The sequence below is a fragment of the Pongo pygmaeus genome, chromosome 3, assembly GCF_028885625.2.
Source record: "Pongo pygmaeus isolate AG05252 chromosome 3, NHGRI_mPonPyg2-v2.0_pri, whole genome shotgun sequence".
NCBI lineage: Eukaryota > Metazoa > Chordata > Mammalia > Primates > Hominidae > Pongo > Pongo pygmaeus.
In genome coordinates this window covers 166302127-166318614 of record NC_072376.2, presented here as the reverse complement: position 1 = coordinate 166318614, position 16488 = coordinate 166302127, and the positions used below count along the sequence as shown (strand labels likewise).

Below are 16488 nucleotides of genomic sequence, written 5' to 3'. Positions count from 1 at the left end.
TGCATTCAATAAAAGAGCTTAATACCCAAATGTTCATCAATAAACTGTTGTACATTCATACACTGAAATTCCACTCAGCAACAGAAATGAATGAATACATAAAGCAACATGGGTAAATCTTAAAATAATTTTACTGAGTAAAAGAAGCTGGAGGTGGGGGAAAGTACATACTATGGTATGATGCCATCTATATAAAATTCTAGGAAATACAAACTAATGAATAGTGGCAGAAAGCAAAGCAACAGTTTCCTGGGGATAGGGGGAGGGGAGCAGTGTAGGGAAGGAAGAGAATGATTTTATGAAGGGGAATTAAAAAAACTTTTAGGGTTGATTGGTATGTTCGGTTACCTTGATTGTGGTGATAGTTTCGTGGACACATACATATGCCAAAGGTTATAAAAGAATACACTTTAAATATGAGCAGGTTTTTGTATGTCATTTATTTCTCATTAAAGCTGCTTTTAAAAAACAAAGAAGATATATACATGTAAAAAATTAAAAAAAAAAAAATCCTATGATATCCTCTAAGATGGCCTGAACGATCCCTCTTTGTGCAGGCATACCTCATTTTTATTGTGCTTTGCTTTACTGCACTTCAGATAGTGTGTTTTCTACAAATTAAGTTTGTGGCTACCTTGAGTCAAGCAAGTCTATCGGTGTCATTTTTCCAATGGCATGTGCTCACTTCTGGTCTCTGTGTAATTCTTGCATTATTTTAAACTTTTTCATTATTATTATATCTGTCATGGTGATCTGTGATCTTGATGTTACTATTGTAATTGTTTTGGGGTGTCACAAACCATGCCCACATAAGACAGTGAACTTAATATATGCTGTGTGTATTCTGACTGCTCCAGTGACTCACCATCCCCCCATCTCTCACCCTCCCTTGGCCTTCCCTATTCCTTGAGACACAACAATATTGAAATTAGGCCAATTAATAACCCTACAGTGGCCTCTAAGCATTCAAATGAAAAAAAGTCACACATCTCTCACTTTCAATCAAAAGCCAGAAATGATTAAGCTTAGTTAGGAAGATACAGTCAAAAGCCAAAACAGGCGGAAAGCTAGGCCTCTTGTGCCAAAGAGCCAAGTTGTGAGTGCAAAGGAAAAGTTCTTGAAAGAAATTAAAAGTGCTAATCTAGTAAACACGCAAATGATGAGAAAGCAAAACAGCCTTATTGCTGAGATAAGGTTTTAGTGGTCTGGGTAGAGGATCAAGCCAACCACAACGTTCCCTTAAGCCAAAGCCTAATCCAGAGCAAAACCTCAACTCTCTTCAATTCTCTGTAGGCTGAGAAGTGAGGAAGCTGCACAGAAAAAGTTGGAAGCTAGCAGAGGTTGACTCATAAGGTTTAAGGAAAGAGGCTATCTCCATAACGTAAGTGCAAGACGAGGCTGCAAGTACTATGAAGTGAAGCAAGTTATCCAGAAGACCTAGCCAAGCTACACTAAACAAAAAATTTTCAGGGTAGACAAAACAGCCTTCTGTTGGGAAAAGATGTCATCTAGGACTTTATAGCTAGAGAGGAGAAGTCCATGCCTGGCTTTAAAGTTTCAAAGGCCAGGGTGACACTCTTATAAGAGGCTAATGCAGCTGGTGACTTTAGTTGAAGCCAATGCTCAATGAAAACCCTAGGGCCCTTAAGAATTATTCTAAATCTACTCTGCCTGTGCCCTATAAGTGGAATAACAAAGCTCAGATGACGGCATATCTATTTACAGCATGGTTTACTGGGTATTTCAAGCCAACCGTTGAGACTTGCTGCTCAGAAAAAAGATTTCTTTCAATATATTACTGCCCAATGACAATGTACCTAGTCACCCAAGAACTCTGAGGAAGATATACAAGGAGATTAACGTTTTCATGCCTAATAACACAATATCCATTCTGCAGCCTGTGGATCAAGGAGTAATTTCAACTTTCAAGTTTTATTATTTAAGAAAAACATTCAGTAAGGCTATAACTGCCACAGTGACTCCTCTGATGGATCTGAGCAAAGTAAACTGAAAACCTTCTGGGAAGGATTCACCATTCTAGATGCCATTAAGAGTATCTGTGGCCAGGCATGGTGGCTCCCGCCTGTAATCCCAGCACTTTGGGAGGCTGAGGTGGGCAGATCACTTAAGTCAAAAGTTCAAGGCCAGCCTGGCCAACATCGTGAAACCCTGTCTCTACTAAAAATACAAAAGTTAGCCAGGCGTAATGGTACATGCCCATAATCCCAGCTACTCAGGAGGCTGAGACCAGAGAATCACCTGAACCCGGAAGGCAGAGGTTGCAGTGAGCTAGGATCGCGCCACTGCACTCCAGCCTGGATGACAGAGTGAGACTCCATCTCAAAAAACAAAACAAAACAAAACAAAACATTTGTGATTAAGGGGAGGAGGTCAAAACATCAACATTAATAGTAATTTGGAAGAAGTTGATTCCAGCCCCCGTGTATGACTTTGAGGGGTTCAAGACTCCAGTGGAAGAAGTAACTTGATGTGGTGGAAATGGCAAGAATAAGAATGAGAAGAAGCAGAGAATAAAGATGTGACTGAATTGCTGCAATCTTATGATAATACTTAGATGGATGAAAAATTGCTTCTTTTTTTGAGATGGAGTCCGGCTCTGTTACCCAGGCTAGAGCGCAGTGGTGTGATCTCAGCTCACTGCAACCTCCACCTCCTAGGTTCAAGTGATTATCCTGTCTCAGCCTCCTGAGTAGCTCAGATTCCAGGCATATGCCACCATGTCCGGCTAATCTTTGTATTTTAAGTAGAGACAGGGTTTCACGATGTTGGCTAGGCTGGTCTTGAACTCCTGTCCTCAAGTGATCCACCTGCCTCAGCCTCCCGAAGTGCTGGGATTACAGGACTGAGCCACCGAGCCTGGTCCTAGGAATTGCTTCTTATAGATGAGCAAAGAAAGTGGTTTCTTGAGATGGGATCTATTCCTCATGCAGACGCTATGAACATTGTTGAAATGGCAACAAAGGATTTAGAATATTCCTGAAACTTAATTGATAAAGTAGAGGCAGGGTTTGAGAGGATTGACTCCAATTTTCAAAGTTCTGTTGTGGGTAAAATGCTATCAAAAAGCATCACATGCTACAGAGAAATCTTTTGTGAAATCAATCAATGGAGCAAACTTCACGGTTGTCTTATTTTTAAAAAACGACTATAGCCATCTACCCTTCAGCAACCTTCACCCTGATCAGTCAGCAGCCATCAAGATCAAGGCAATACCTTCCACCTGCAAAAAGATTACAATTCACAGAAGGCTCAGATGCTCATCAGCAATTTTAGCAATAAAGTATTTTTTAATTAATGTATATTAGTTTTTAAAAACGTGTTATCACACATTTAATAGATTACAGTATAGTGTAAATATAACTTTTAGGTGCACTAAGAAACCAAAAAGTTTCTGTCCTCACTTTATTGCATTATTCCCTTTATTGTGGTGGTATGGAACTGAATCTGCAATATCTGAAGTATGCCTGTATTTATGCTCATGTGTAATCTCCTCTCTTGAGTGTAGACTAAATTTAATGACTTGTTTCTAGGGAATAAAATGTGGCTGAGGTGATGGGATGTTGTTTCCTAGATTAAGATACAAAAAAACTACTGCTTCTGTCTTGGACTCTCACACATGAGCTTGCTTTGAGGGAAGCCAGCTGCCATACTGTGAGCTGTACTATGGAGAAAACCATGTGGTAAGGAGCTGAGGGAGGCCTCGGGCCAAAAGCCATCATGGAACTGAGATCTGCAGCCCAAGACCCTGCAAGGAACTAAATCCAATAACCACATGATTGGATTTGGAAGCAGATCCTCTCCCAGATGAACCGTCAGATGAGAATATGGCCCTGGCCAACAGTTTGACTATACCTCACATAAGGCCTTGAGCCAGACGTACCCAACTAAGCCATGCTGGGATTCATGAGTCCGAAGAACTGTGAGATAGTAATGTCTATTTCTTAAAGTCACCCAGTTTTGGTATTTCTTAAAGTCACCCTGTTTTGGAGTACATATTTTTGTTACACAGCAATGGATAACTAACACAAAATCTAAATCACACTTTTTTTTTAAAGGCTACAAAATAGTAGTATTCTTTTAGAATACACATTCGGCCACAAATAACAATATTTAACTAAAACTGGATTAAATAAGGCTAGTACAGTATCTCATGATGCCACCAGAGACCCAAGATCTTTTTTCCAGGCTCTGTCATTCTTTGAGAATGTGATAGGGACATGAATGAACAGAACTGTCATCCTTATGCTTTTTATCTCGGTAACGCAGTATCACAGAAAAGAGGAGAAAGAAGCTTTGCCTTTTTCAGGAAAGTGAAAACTTTCCCAGGAAAGTCAAAGCTAGTCTTCTACTTACATCTCATTTATCAGACCTGCTTCCCATTGCCACCATTAGTTGCCAGGGAGTCTGGAAAGATGAGTATTTTTTAGTAAGACACACTATCCCTTAACAAAGTGTTTTGTTAGTAAAGAAGAGGAGGACAATGTTTACTAGCTAGGCAACCAGCAGTACATGCCAAAGCAATATATTTTACTTGTGATAAAAAATATTACAGGAGGTTAGAGAAGGGTAAGAATATTTTAAGCAATGAGAGCTTGAGGAGGTTTCTGAGAGGAGAGATGTTTAGAATTTGGCTAAATAGAGAGGAGAGAAAAGGGAATTCTCAAAAAGGATAAAAGCAAGAACAAAAAAACATGAAGACAGGGAAGTTCAGTAAGGCCCATAAGTAAATTACCCTGTATAAAGTTTCTAAATTCATAACTAAGATTTTAAAAATTTGCTGAGTGATGAATATGCACGTTATTTCCTGGCAGGAAAGAAAAATACAGCATCACGTTTAAGAGAAGAGATATGGGCAAAGAATATTAATAAACATTTATTCAAGGAAGATATACAAATGGCAAAGAAGCACATGAAAAGATGCTCAACATCACCAGTCATCAGAGAAATGGAAGCCAAAACCACAATGAGATACCACTTCACACCCACTAGGATGGCTAGAATCAAAAATTCAGATAGGTTTTGGGAGGATGTGGAGAAATGAGTGCCCTAACACACTGTCATCAGAACTATAAAATGGCGCAGTTGCTCTGGCAAACAGTCTGGCAGTTCTTCACATAATTAAACACAGAGTTACCATATGACCTAGATGTTCTACTCCTAGGTATACACCCAAGAGAAATGAAAACATATGTCCATACAAAAACTTGTACATCAAAGTTTAGAGCAGCATTATTCAGAATAGTCAAAAAGTGGAAAAAACTCACATGCCCATCAACAGATGCATGGATACATGAGATATGGTGTATTTATGAATGGATAAATTAGATGTGGTATGTGTGTACAACAGAGTATTATTTGGCCATAAAAAGTAATGAAGTACTGAAACATACTACAACATAGATGAACTTTGAAAATACTATGACAAGGGAAAGAAGTCAGTCATGAAAGACTACATATTATATGATTCCATTCATACAGAATGTCCAGAACAGGGAAATCTACAGTGACAGAAAGTAGATTAGTGGTTGCCTAGATCTGTGTGGGAGGAGTGGGCTGAGAAGATTCAGAATAATAGCTAAAGAGTAGAGCGTTTCTGTTTGAGGTAATGAAAATGTTCTAAAATTGACTGTAGTGATGACTGTACATCTATCAATGAACATATTAAAAACTATTACATCATACACTTTAAATGGGTGAATCATACAGCATATAAACTATATCTCAGCAAGGTTGTTGAAAAAAAAGAGAGATAAAGTGAGCACTTTTAGAATATCTGCCCAGCCACAGCTCTTCTGAGACTTCCATTCCATCCAACTCTAGCAGCCAAGGGGAGAGGCGGGGAGAGTAAGGAGGGGAGAATGGAAAGACAGGCTACCTGTTTTGAGAAGTGGTGATTAAGAATGAGGACCCTGGAGTCAAAATACCTGAAACAGAATCCCAATTCCACACTTACTGTGAGACCTTGGACAAGCTCTTAATCTCTCTGTGCCTCAGTTTCTTCATCTATAAAACAAATATAATACTAACCTCATAATACTGTGGGGATTAAATGAGATAATATATTTAGGACCATGGTTCACTGCCAGGCACAAGTGCTCAATAAATACCAGTTATTATTCTTACATGTTTTCCCATTCCTATTTCTAGTTCCTTAAAACAAACACACTAGTGTGAGTAATGTCCTAGTACTTGTAACCAATAACACTCTAAATATATAACTTCAAAGAAAATGTGGAACAACTTGAGAGTCAGGGTTCAGTGAGGACTCCCCCATCTGCAGTGAGATTAGTGAAGCAGTTGGTTAAATTATAAAGACTTGTCTCTGAACTACAGATGCATATATTTAATTGTCTACTTGATATTTCCACTATCTTTGTCTAACAGTCACTTCAAACTTAACACGGTCAAAGCTGAATTTCAGATTTTCCTTCAGGAAACTGCTCTTCCTGCAGTCTTCCCTATCTTAGTTGAATTTTTAAAAAATTCATCCACAACTGCTGTGGTAGGTTAAATAATGTCCCCCAAAGATAGGAGGTCCCAATCCTTGGAACCTGTGAATGTCACCTTATGTGGCAAAGACTTTGCAGACATGATTAAAGATCTTGAGATGAGATTACTCATCTCAAGGATTACTATGACAGATCCTAAATGCAATCACATGTATCCTTATTAAAGGGAAATTTGACACATAACAGCAGAGCAGAAAGCAATGTGACCAAGAGGCAGAGATTAGAGTGATGCAGCAACAAGTCAAAGAATGCTGGCAGCCCACAGAAATTGAAAGAGGCAAGGAAGATTATCCCAGAGAGCCTCTGGAGGAGCAACAGCTGTGCCAACACTTTGATTTTGGCCTAGTAACACTGATTTTTAACTTCTGGCCTCCAGAGCTGTAAGAGAATAAATTTTTGCGTTTGCAGCCACTGAGTCTGCACTAATTTACTATGGCAGCCATAAAAAATACAGTTCCTTTCTTGACCTCACACTCTACATCCATTCCATAAGGAAATCCTATTGGCTCTAATTTCAAACTATATCCAGAATCCAACAATTTTTTCACAAATCCACTGCCACTGCTTTTGTTTAAACCATCATTACCGTGGCCAGGCACAGTGGCTCATACCAGTAATCCCAGAACTTTGGGAGGCTGAGGTGGGAGGACTGCTTGAGCCCAGGAGTTGAAGGCTGCAGTGAGCTATGATTGTGCCCCTGCACTCCAGCCTGGGTGACAGAGCAAGACCCCATCTCTTAAAAAGAAAAAAAAAAAAAAGATCATCTCTTTTCTGAGGCCTTCTCTTTTCTTTTTCTTAAATAAAAAATATAAATAAAAAACCACTGTAACTTTACAGTTGGATTATTCCAATAATCTATCTGATCTCCCTGCTTTCAACCTTTGTTAACTAATGGATCCCAAATGCCTAGAACAGTATCTAACACACAATAGATAGTGGTATTCAATAAATTTGTTGTTATTTTGACTCCATGTCCCGTGTTCCTTTCTAGAGTTTTTTCTCTTATTTTGTGAGTATCTATCATGGGAGCAAGGGTGCTGCTCAGCATCTGAACCCTGTTTCTGTTTTGGGGAACTGTTTGTGCCAACAGGAAGCAGCTAACTCCTACTACAGAATCTAGAAACCCCAATTATTTACTTCCCCAGCTCTCCTGGCAACTAGAGTGTGGACACGTGACCCAGGCTTAGCCAATGACACATACCTTCCAGAATTGTCACTGGTAGCTTGGATAGTTTTTTTTTTTTTTTTTTGGTGGCAACAACATCTGGTTCTTCAGTCAGGGACAGGAGTGCCAGTGGAACTATCTTCTAAGGTCAGCAATGTCAGTCCTCATTCTATTTTTTATTTCTGTAAGTTTGACTACTCTAGATACCTCACATATGTGGAATCATAGAGTATTTGTCTTTTTATGACTAGCTTTTCACTTAGCATATTGCCCTCAAGGTTCATGCATGTTGTAGCATTCGTCAGAATTTCATTCCTTGTGGTGGGATGAGCCTGCAATCCTAGCTACTCAGGAGGCTAAGGCTGGAGAATCGCTTACGCCCAGGAGTTTGAGGCTGCAGTGAGCTATGACTGTGCCACTGCACTTCAGCCTGGGCAACAGGGTGAGACTCTATCTCTAAATAAATAAATAAAAGGAATTTCATTCCTTTTTAAGGCTGAATAATATTCCACTTTCACATTTTGTTTATTCATTCATCGAAAGTCATTTGGGTCGCTTCTACCTTTCAGCGACTGTAATGCTGCTATGAATGTGGGTGTACAAATAGCTCTTCAAGACCCTGCTTTCAAGTCTTAGATATGTACCAAAAATGGAATTTTTTTTTTTTCTTAAACACGGTCTCACTCTGTGGCCTAACCTGCAGTGCAGTGGCACAAATACAGCTCACTGCAACCTCAAACTCTTTGACTCATGCGATCCTCCCACCTCAGCCTCTCGAATAGCCGGGACCACAGGAGCCTGCCACTATCCCCAGCTACTTTTACAATTTTTTTGTAGAGATGGAGTCTTGCCATGTTGCCAGGCTGGTCTTGAATTCCTAGGCTCAAGTGATCCTCCCACCTCAGGCCCCCAAGTAGCTGAGACCACAGATGCACACCACAGAATTGTTGAATCATAGGGTAATTCTATTTATAACTCTTTAAGGAGCCACCATACTGTTTTCCACAGCAGCTGCACCATTTCACATTCCCATCAACAGTGCACAAGGGCTCCAATTTCTCCACATCCTTGCTAACACTTATTATTCTCTTTTGAAAAAGTATTTATTATTATTATTTTGAAATAAATCTTGCTGTGTTGCCCAGGCTGGCTGTGAACTCCTGGGCTCAAGTGATCCTCCCACTTCGACCTCTCAAGGTATTGGGATAACAGGCATGAGCCACCACACCTGGCCCTCTCTGTTTTTGATAGTAGCCATCCTAGTGAGTGTGCAGATACCTCAATGTGGGTCCTCATTTGTTAATCATGCAATTACAATAGCCTCATAGCTGATTTCTCTGATCCTAGGCTCCATTTCATTCAACCTGCTCTTCATACTGTTCTCAGAAAGGCATTTATCATCATGTAACTTCTCTGGTAAAAATTTCCATTGGCTTTCCATCCCTCTTAGGTAGGTCCGAACTCCTGATCATGCCACAGAGGAACCTATAAGACATGGCCTCTACCTATCTCTTCACCAATCCTTCTCTAGCCTCTTCCTTTTCTCCCACTGTCCTCCTACAACTGATTGAAAGCTCTCTGAGGGCATGTATTTCCAAAATCCAGCACATCTTCTGTTACTCAAAAAACATGCAAAACCATTTTTTGAATGATGAATAAAAAAATAAAATAAGGCCAGGCACAATGGCTCATGCCTGTAATCCTAGCACTTTGGAAGGCCGAGGCGGGTTAGATCACCTGAGGTCAGGAGATCGAGACCAGCCTGGCTAAAGCGGCAAAACCCTGTCTCTACTAAAAATACAAAAATTAGCCAGGCGTGGTGGCGGGCGCCTGTAATCCCAGCTACTCGGGAGGCTGAGGCAGGAGAATTGCTTGAACCCAGGAGGCAAAGGTTGCAGTGAGCTGAGCTTGTGCCTCTGCACTCCAGCCTGGGTGACAAGAGCGAAACTCCATCTCAAAAAAAAAAAAAGAACTATCCCCAGGTGACAGAAATGAAAAAACAAAGAGCAACAATAGAAAAGTAACTAGGGGCTAGGAGTCTAACATGCACACCAGGAAAGCAGGTGTGAAGGGTCATGAGACAAGGAGAGCTAGAACTGAGCTCCAGATATAGCTCAAAGTACCAGCAAACTCCATGGAAAATAACAAGGAGCTTACCTCCATCTTGCACTTCATGTGGGGGTGGAGGAAAGTCACCTATAGGAAAACAAATCTCTCAATCCATGCCATGTATAGACATGCATACTAAATTTTACGCAGTACTCATCCTGTATAAAACATGAGGCGGTGGAAGTGTAAGCCAAGAAATTAACATAAAAATTGGTCCATAACTACTAAAGTACCCAGAGACTCTAAAAAAAAACAAGCCTAAACCACTATTTCACAGAGCACCTGTGGCTCCCACAGACTAAACATCACCAGTTGAATGTGAGCTCATAAATAAAAACTAAAAAACATACAGGTTAAAAAAATACTACAAATGGTAGTAGCCAGCAGACACACAGATCAAATTAATAGCCCTCCCCAAATGTGACATATTTAAGTAATCTGAAAATATAAGTTAAGTATGTGTATTAGGCTGTTCTCACATGGCTATAAATACCTGAGACTGGGTAATTTATAAAGAAAAGAGGTTTAATTGGTTCATGGTTCTGCAGGCTCTACTTGGAAGCATGGCAGCTTCTGCTTCTGGGGAGGCCTCAGGGATCCTTTACTCAGGGGGAGCAGGCATTTTACATGGCAGGAGCAGGACTGAAAGCGGGGGAGGTGCTACACACTTAAACAGCCAGATCTCATGAGAACTCACTCACTATCACAAGAACAGCACTGAGGGGATGGTGCTAAACCATTCATGAGAAACCGTCCCCAAGATCCAATCACTTGCCATCAGGCCCCACCTCCAACACTGGGGATTACAATTTGACACGAGGTTTGGGAGTGGACACAGATCCAAGCCATATCAGTATGTTTAAAGTTATAAAAGAGATGAAAGCAACAGAAGCCATAATGAAATAGAACAGTGCAGGAAAAACAGGATAGGCAGAACTGAAAAAGGACCAAATAGAATTTCTAGAGATAAAATCTAATTATTAAAATAAAAAGACTTAATGAACAGCTAAGCAGCAGATTAGAAATAGTTATGGAAAGAACTGTAAGTGAAAGAGAGCTGAGAAAATTAACTGCAATGAATCACAGACATGGAAAGACATGGAAAAATAAACAGTTCTTAAACAACATAGACGATAGAATGAGGATACAAATAGGAATCCCAAAAGGAAAGAACAGAGCTATTAGGGAACAGGAAACAGCTTAAGTAATACCACCTTAGAATTTTCTTTTTTTTTGAGATGGAGTCTTGCTCTGTTGCCCAACCTGGAGTGCAGTGGCGCGATCTTGGATCACTGCAAGCTCCGCCTCCTGGGTTCATGCCATTCTCCTGCCTCAGCCTCCCGAGTAGCTGGGACTACAGGCACCCACCACCACGCCCGGCTACTTTTTTTGTATTTTTAGTAGACAGGGTTTCACCATGTTAGCCAGGATGGTCTCGATCTCCTGACCTCGCGATCTGCCCGCCTCGGCCTCCCAAAGTGCTGGGATTACGGGCGTGAGCCACTGCACCCAGTCAGAATTTTCTATAATAGGAGACTTTAATTACTACATGGAAGCAGCAGCCAGGGTCCTAAAGCAGAGGAAATAAAAACGTGCAAACTCGGATTCATGATAAAACATCAAAACGTAACATCAAAGACTGAAGGAAATCTTAAAAGCAAACAGAAGAGAGATTACTAAGGAAAACAAGACAATTAGAATGATAGCAAAACATCTCATTAGCAACATATGCCACAAGACAGTGAAGTAATATTTTCAAAATGCTGAGGAAAAATAACTAAGAATTCTATATTCGGGAAGCAATGATAAATTAGACATTTTCAAACAAAGATTGAGAGTTTACCACTCTTAAACTCTGGCTGAACAAATTACTAAAGGATGTCCTTCAGTATGGATTCCTTCTTGAAGTGTTTTTAAATCCATAAAGTGCACAGGGTTACAGGCTGGTCGCAGTGGCTCACCCACCAGCACTTTGGCAAGCTGAGGTAGGTGGATCACTTGAGCTCAGGAGTTCAAGACCAGCCTGGGCAACATGGCAAAACCCTGTCTCTACAAAAAAGCGCAAAAATTAGCAGAGTATGGTGGTGCGCCTGTAATCCCAGCTACTCAGGAGGCTGAGGCAGGAGGATGGCTTGGGCCTGGGAGGTCGAGGCTGCAGTGAGCCATGTTTATGACACTACACTCCAGCCTGAGTGACAAAACAAGACCTTGGGTACTTCAGTAGTTATATATATATGTGTGTATATATGTATATATGTGTATATATGTGTATATACATATATACATAAAGCAAGACCCTGTCTCACACACACGCAAAAATATTTATATTTATTTATATAAAATATTTATTTATATAAAAATATTTATATATTTTTGTGTATATATGTGTGTATTTTTATGTATATATATATATATACACACACACATACAGAAAAGAGGTAAATTATACTAAAATACAGTTACTTTGGACATGTATGTACAAAAAGTTGAATTTAGACACACACTTTACACTTTTCCCAAAAATTAACTCAAAATGGATAATAAATCTAAGTGTAAAATGCAAAACTACAAAACTCCTAGAAGGTAACATAGGAGAAAATCTACATGCCCCTGGGTTTGGCCACAACTATTTAGTTACAACACCAAAAGAATGTCCCAGGAAAGAAAAAAATTGACCAGCTGGACTTCATTAAAATTGAAAACTGCTCTGTGAAAGACGCTGTTAAGATAATGAAAAGACAAGCCACAGACTCAGAGGAAATCTTTGAAAAACACATATTTGATAAAGAACTGGTGTCCAAAATATACAAAGAACTCTTAAAACTCAATAATGAGAAAACAAAAACCCAATTAAAAAATGGGCAAAAGATCTAAACACCTCCTTTTACACAGATGACAAGCATAAAAAAAGATGTTCCAGGGCTGGGCGTGGTGGCTCACGCCTGTAATCCCAGCACTTTGGGAGGCCAAGGTAGGTGGATCACCTGAGGTCAGGAGTTCAAGACCAGCTTGGCCACCATGGTGAAACCCCGTCTCTACTAAAAATACAAAATTAGTTGGGTGTGGTGGCGTGCACCTGTAATCCCAGCTACTTGGAAGGCTGAGGCAGGAGAATCACTTGAACCAGGGAGGCAGAAGTTACAGTGAGCTGAGATCGCGCCATTGCACTCCAGCCTGGGCAAAAAAAAGTGAAACTCCGTCTCACACACACACAAAAAAGATGTTCCAAATCATATGTCACTAGAGAATGGCAATTTAAAACAACAATGAGATACCACTACACATCTATTAGCATGGCTAAAATACAAAACACTGACAACACCAAATCCTGGCAGTGATGTGAACCAACAGTAACTCTTACCCACTGTAGTTGGGAATGCAAAAACAGATACTTTGGCAGTTTCCTAGAAAGTAAACATAAACTTACCATACAATCCATCAATCATGCTCCTTGGTACTAAATGTGTTGAAAATTTATGTGTAAACAAAACCTACACACGAATGCTTATGGCAGCTTTATTTGTAACTGCCCAAACTTGGATGTGACCCAGATGTTCCTCAATAGCTCAACGGATAAACAAACTGTGGTATATTCATATAACGAAATATTATTCAGCAATAAAAAGAAATCAGCCATCAAGCCATTAATAGACATAGAGAAACCTCAAATGCATTTTGTTAAGGGAAGGAAGCCAATCTGAAAAGGTTACATACTGTATGATTCCAACTATATGGAAAAGGTAAAACTATAGAGACAGTAAAAAGATCAGTGGTTGCTAGGGTTTCGGGAGAAGGGAGGGATGAACAAGTAGGAAACAGCAGATGTTTAGGGCAGTGAAACTATTCTGCACAATACTATAATTGTGGATACACGTCATCATGCATTTGTCAAAACTCACATAATGTATAACACCAAGACTGAACTCCAATGTAAGCTACAGAATTTAGTTAATAATAAATCAATATTGGCTCAATTGTGACAAACATATTACACTAGTATAGGATGTCAATAACAGGGAAAATTGTGTGCATGGTGAGGGAGAAAGGGCACGTTTGGGAACTCTCTGTACTTGTCCCTCAATATTTTTCTGTAAGTCTAAAATTGCTCCCAAAAAACCATCTATTGATAAAGAGAAAATTAAAAAACAATAAAATCAGCAACAACAAAAACAATATCTTGACATATGGGAAGACAAAAATTAAAACGTTCTAAGTTCCTCATATTGTTTAGGAGAAAGAGATGTTAATTATCTTTAGACTTTCAGTCAAATAATGCATATCAAAAATTTAAAAGAAACTGCTAAACGAAAAGAGGATGAAGTAAAACAACTCTCTGTTATAAAGCAAATCTATTCTTTTTAACTGTGGCAGCTTACCTGAGATTCCAGAACCTCCAACTTATGTTTCCTTGCATGAAGAGCTTTACTTGGAAAAGCCCAATAATAATTAGAAGTTCCGATCCTCTCACAGTCAACCATACCATCATCAACTAAGCTTTGAAGGACTTCTTTTACTGACATAGCAGCTAAGAGACAATTTTTAAAGACTCTATGTTAAAAAAACACCATAAATAAAATTAAAGGACAAATAACTGGGGAAACACTTGCAAAACATATGACAAATCAAGAGTTAAAAAGTTAATAATAAGCTCTTAAAAAAACAACATGCACAACAATGAAATTGCCTAAGGAAACATTTCTTAGAATGTATCCCCATCCTTAAGCAAAGCATGACTTGTTATACAGGAGCTTAGGGGAAAACAGGTAATATACAGGATTAAGAATAGGACCTGAGTTCTAATCCTAACTCTTAGCAGTAACACTGGATGACTCTAGGGCAAATTGTTCTTTATGCCTAATTTTAAAAATCTATTAGATATGATCATTTCCATACCTACTTTGGTGCATAGCGGTAATGTCAATAAAATGTTACTTGTGAGAAGCCTTTGAAAAAGTAAAATAAAACTATAGAAATGCAAGTTTTTCTCTCCCAATAGATTATGTAGTAATAGAAGATACTAGCATCAGTGCTTAGTAAATAATTTTAATAGTGTTAACACTTATAGTCTGTTGCTATATGGTATCTTTTCCTTTTCTAAATAATGTTTCTTTTTTAAAAAAGATGTTGGGTAATTTGGCTATCATCTTATACTGCAGAAAAAAATTGTCAATAACTGGGAGGGAAAATAGGTAAGAAGAAAAGGAATTTAGTTAATACAATAAATTTTTCCATCTTGTAGACTGGATTGAATTTTGTTTTTTGTTTTTGATCCTTCAAGATATAGTTGAGATTCCATTACCTACAATTTGTCTGGGGACATTAGGACACTGGTGTAATTAATATTGTATAGTTGACCCTTCAACGGTACAGGTTTGAACTGCATGGGTGCAGTTATATACATGGATTTTCTGCCACCTGAGACAGCAACACCACTTCCTCCTCCTCCTTAGCCTACTCAATGTAAGATGACAAGGATGAAGAACTTTATGATGATCCACTGCCACTTAATGAATAGTAAACACATGGTATGGCTTCCCGTCAACAGCAGGCTATCAGTAGTTAAGTTTTGGGGGAGTCAAAAGTTACATGCAGACTTTCAATTGCGTGGGGGATTGGTATCCCAATCTTGAACAACATAGGTGTTGTTCAAGGGTCAACTGTGTATTTAAACTTCAGAAATTTGCGTATCTTTAAGAAGCAGCAGAACCAATTGTTCACTGATGACTGTAAAGAGAATAATTGTGTGGTGTACATAAAAGTGTGAGGGACTCTCAGTGGTTGTCTAGTTTCACTTGTATGTATATTCATAATAAAAGAGGTTTTTTCATTTTGAAACAACACAACAAAAGACACCGAAAAAATACATCAATGTGCATCTATAAAATATGCATGGTGGCTCATGCCTGTAATCCCAGCACTTTGGGAGGCTAAGGCAGGTAGATCACTTGAGGTCAGGGGTTTGACACCAGCCTGGCCAACATGGCAAATCCCCATCTCTACTAAAAATACAAAAATTAGCTGGGCATGGTGGCAGGAGCTTGTAATCCCAGCTACTCATGAGGCTGAGGCAGGAGAATCGCTTGAACCTGGGAGACAGAGGTTGCAGTGTGCCAGGACTGCACCACTGCGCTCCAGCCTGGGTGACAGAGTAGACTCTGTCTCACATAAATAAATAAATAAAATAAAATAAAATAAAATAAAATATGCATGGCCAATATATGAGAAAAATGTTCAACCCCATTAATAACTGAAGAAATCGAAAATAAAGCAATTAGACACGACTTGACTACCAAATTAAAAACACTAAAAAATACAATAAAGAATTCAAGGATACTTGAATGGGTACTCTCAGTATGGGTGGAGAAACGTGGCAATCTGTATCTAAAACTTCAGATTTATACATATCTTTTTTTTTTTTTTTGAGACGGAGTTTTGCTCTGTCGTCCAGGCTGGAGTGCAGTGGCGCGATCTCGGCTCACTGCAAGCTCTGCCTCCCGGGTTCACGCCATTCTCCTGCCTCAGCCTCCTGAGTAGCTGGGACTATAGACACCCGCCACCACGCCCGGCTAAGTTTTTTTTGTATTTTCAGTAGAGACGGGGTTTCAGTAGGCAGGATGGTCTTGATCTCCTGACCTCATGATCCACCTGCCTCGGCCTCCCAAAGTGCTGGGATTACAGGCGTGA

The 16488-nt window shown here is 39.5% G+C and overlaps 1 protein-coding gene across 8 annotated transcripts in view; it reads right to left on the bottom strand.

Moving 5' to 3' along the window:
- MND1 (meiotic nuclear divisions 1) overlaps positions 1 to 16488 on the bottom strand; it is a 70667-nt gene that overhangs the window by 42551 nt on the left and 11628 nt on the right. For 4 of the 8 annotated variants that reach the window (XM_054484836.2, XM_054484837.2, XM_054484833.2 and 1 more), the window contains 2 exons: positions 14181 to 14329; positions 9853 to 9891 (listed from right to left, as the gene is read on the bottom strand). In XM_054484836.2, the coding sequence (XP_054340811.1) occupies positions 9853 to 9891; positions 14181 to 14329 (188 nt within the window). The remainder of the gene's footprint in view (positions 1 to 9852; positions 9892 to 14180; positions 14330 to 16488) is intronic. The other 4 variants (XM_054484838.2, XM_054484835.2, XM_054484841.2 and 1 more) reach the window with 1 other exon arrangement.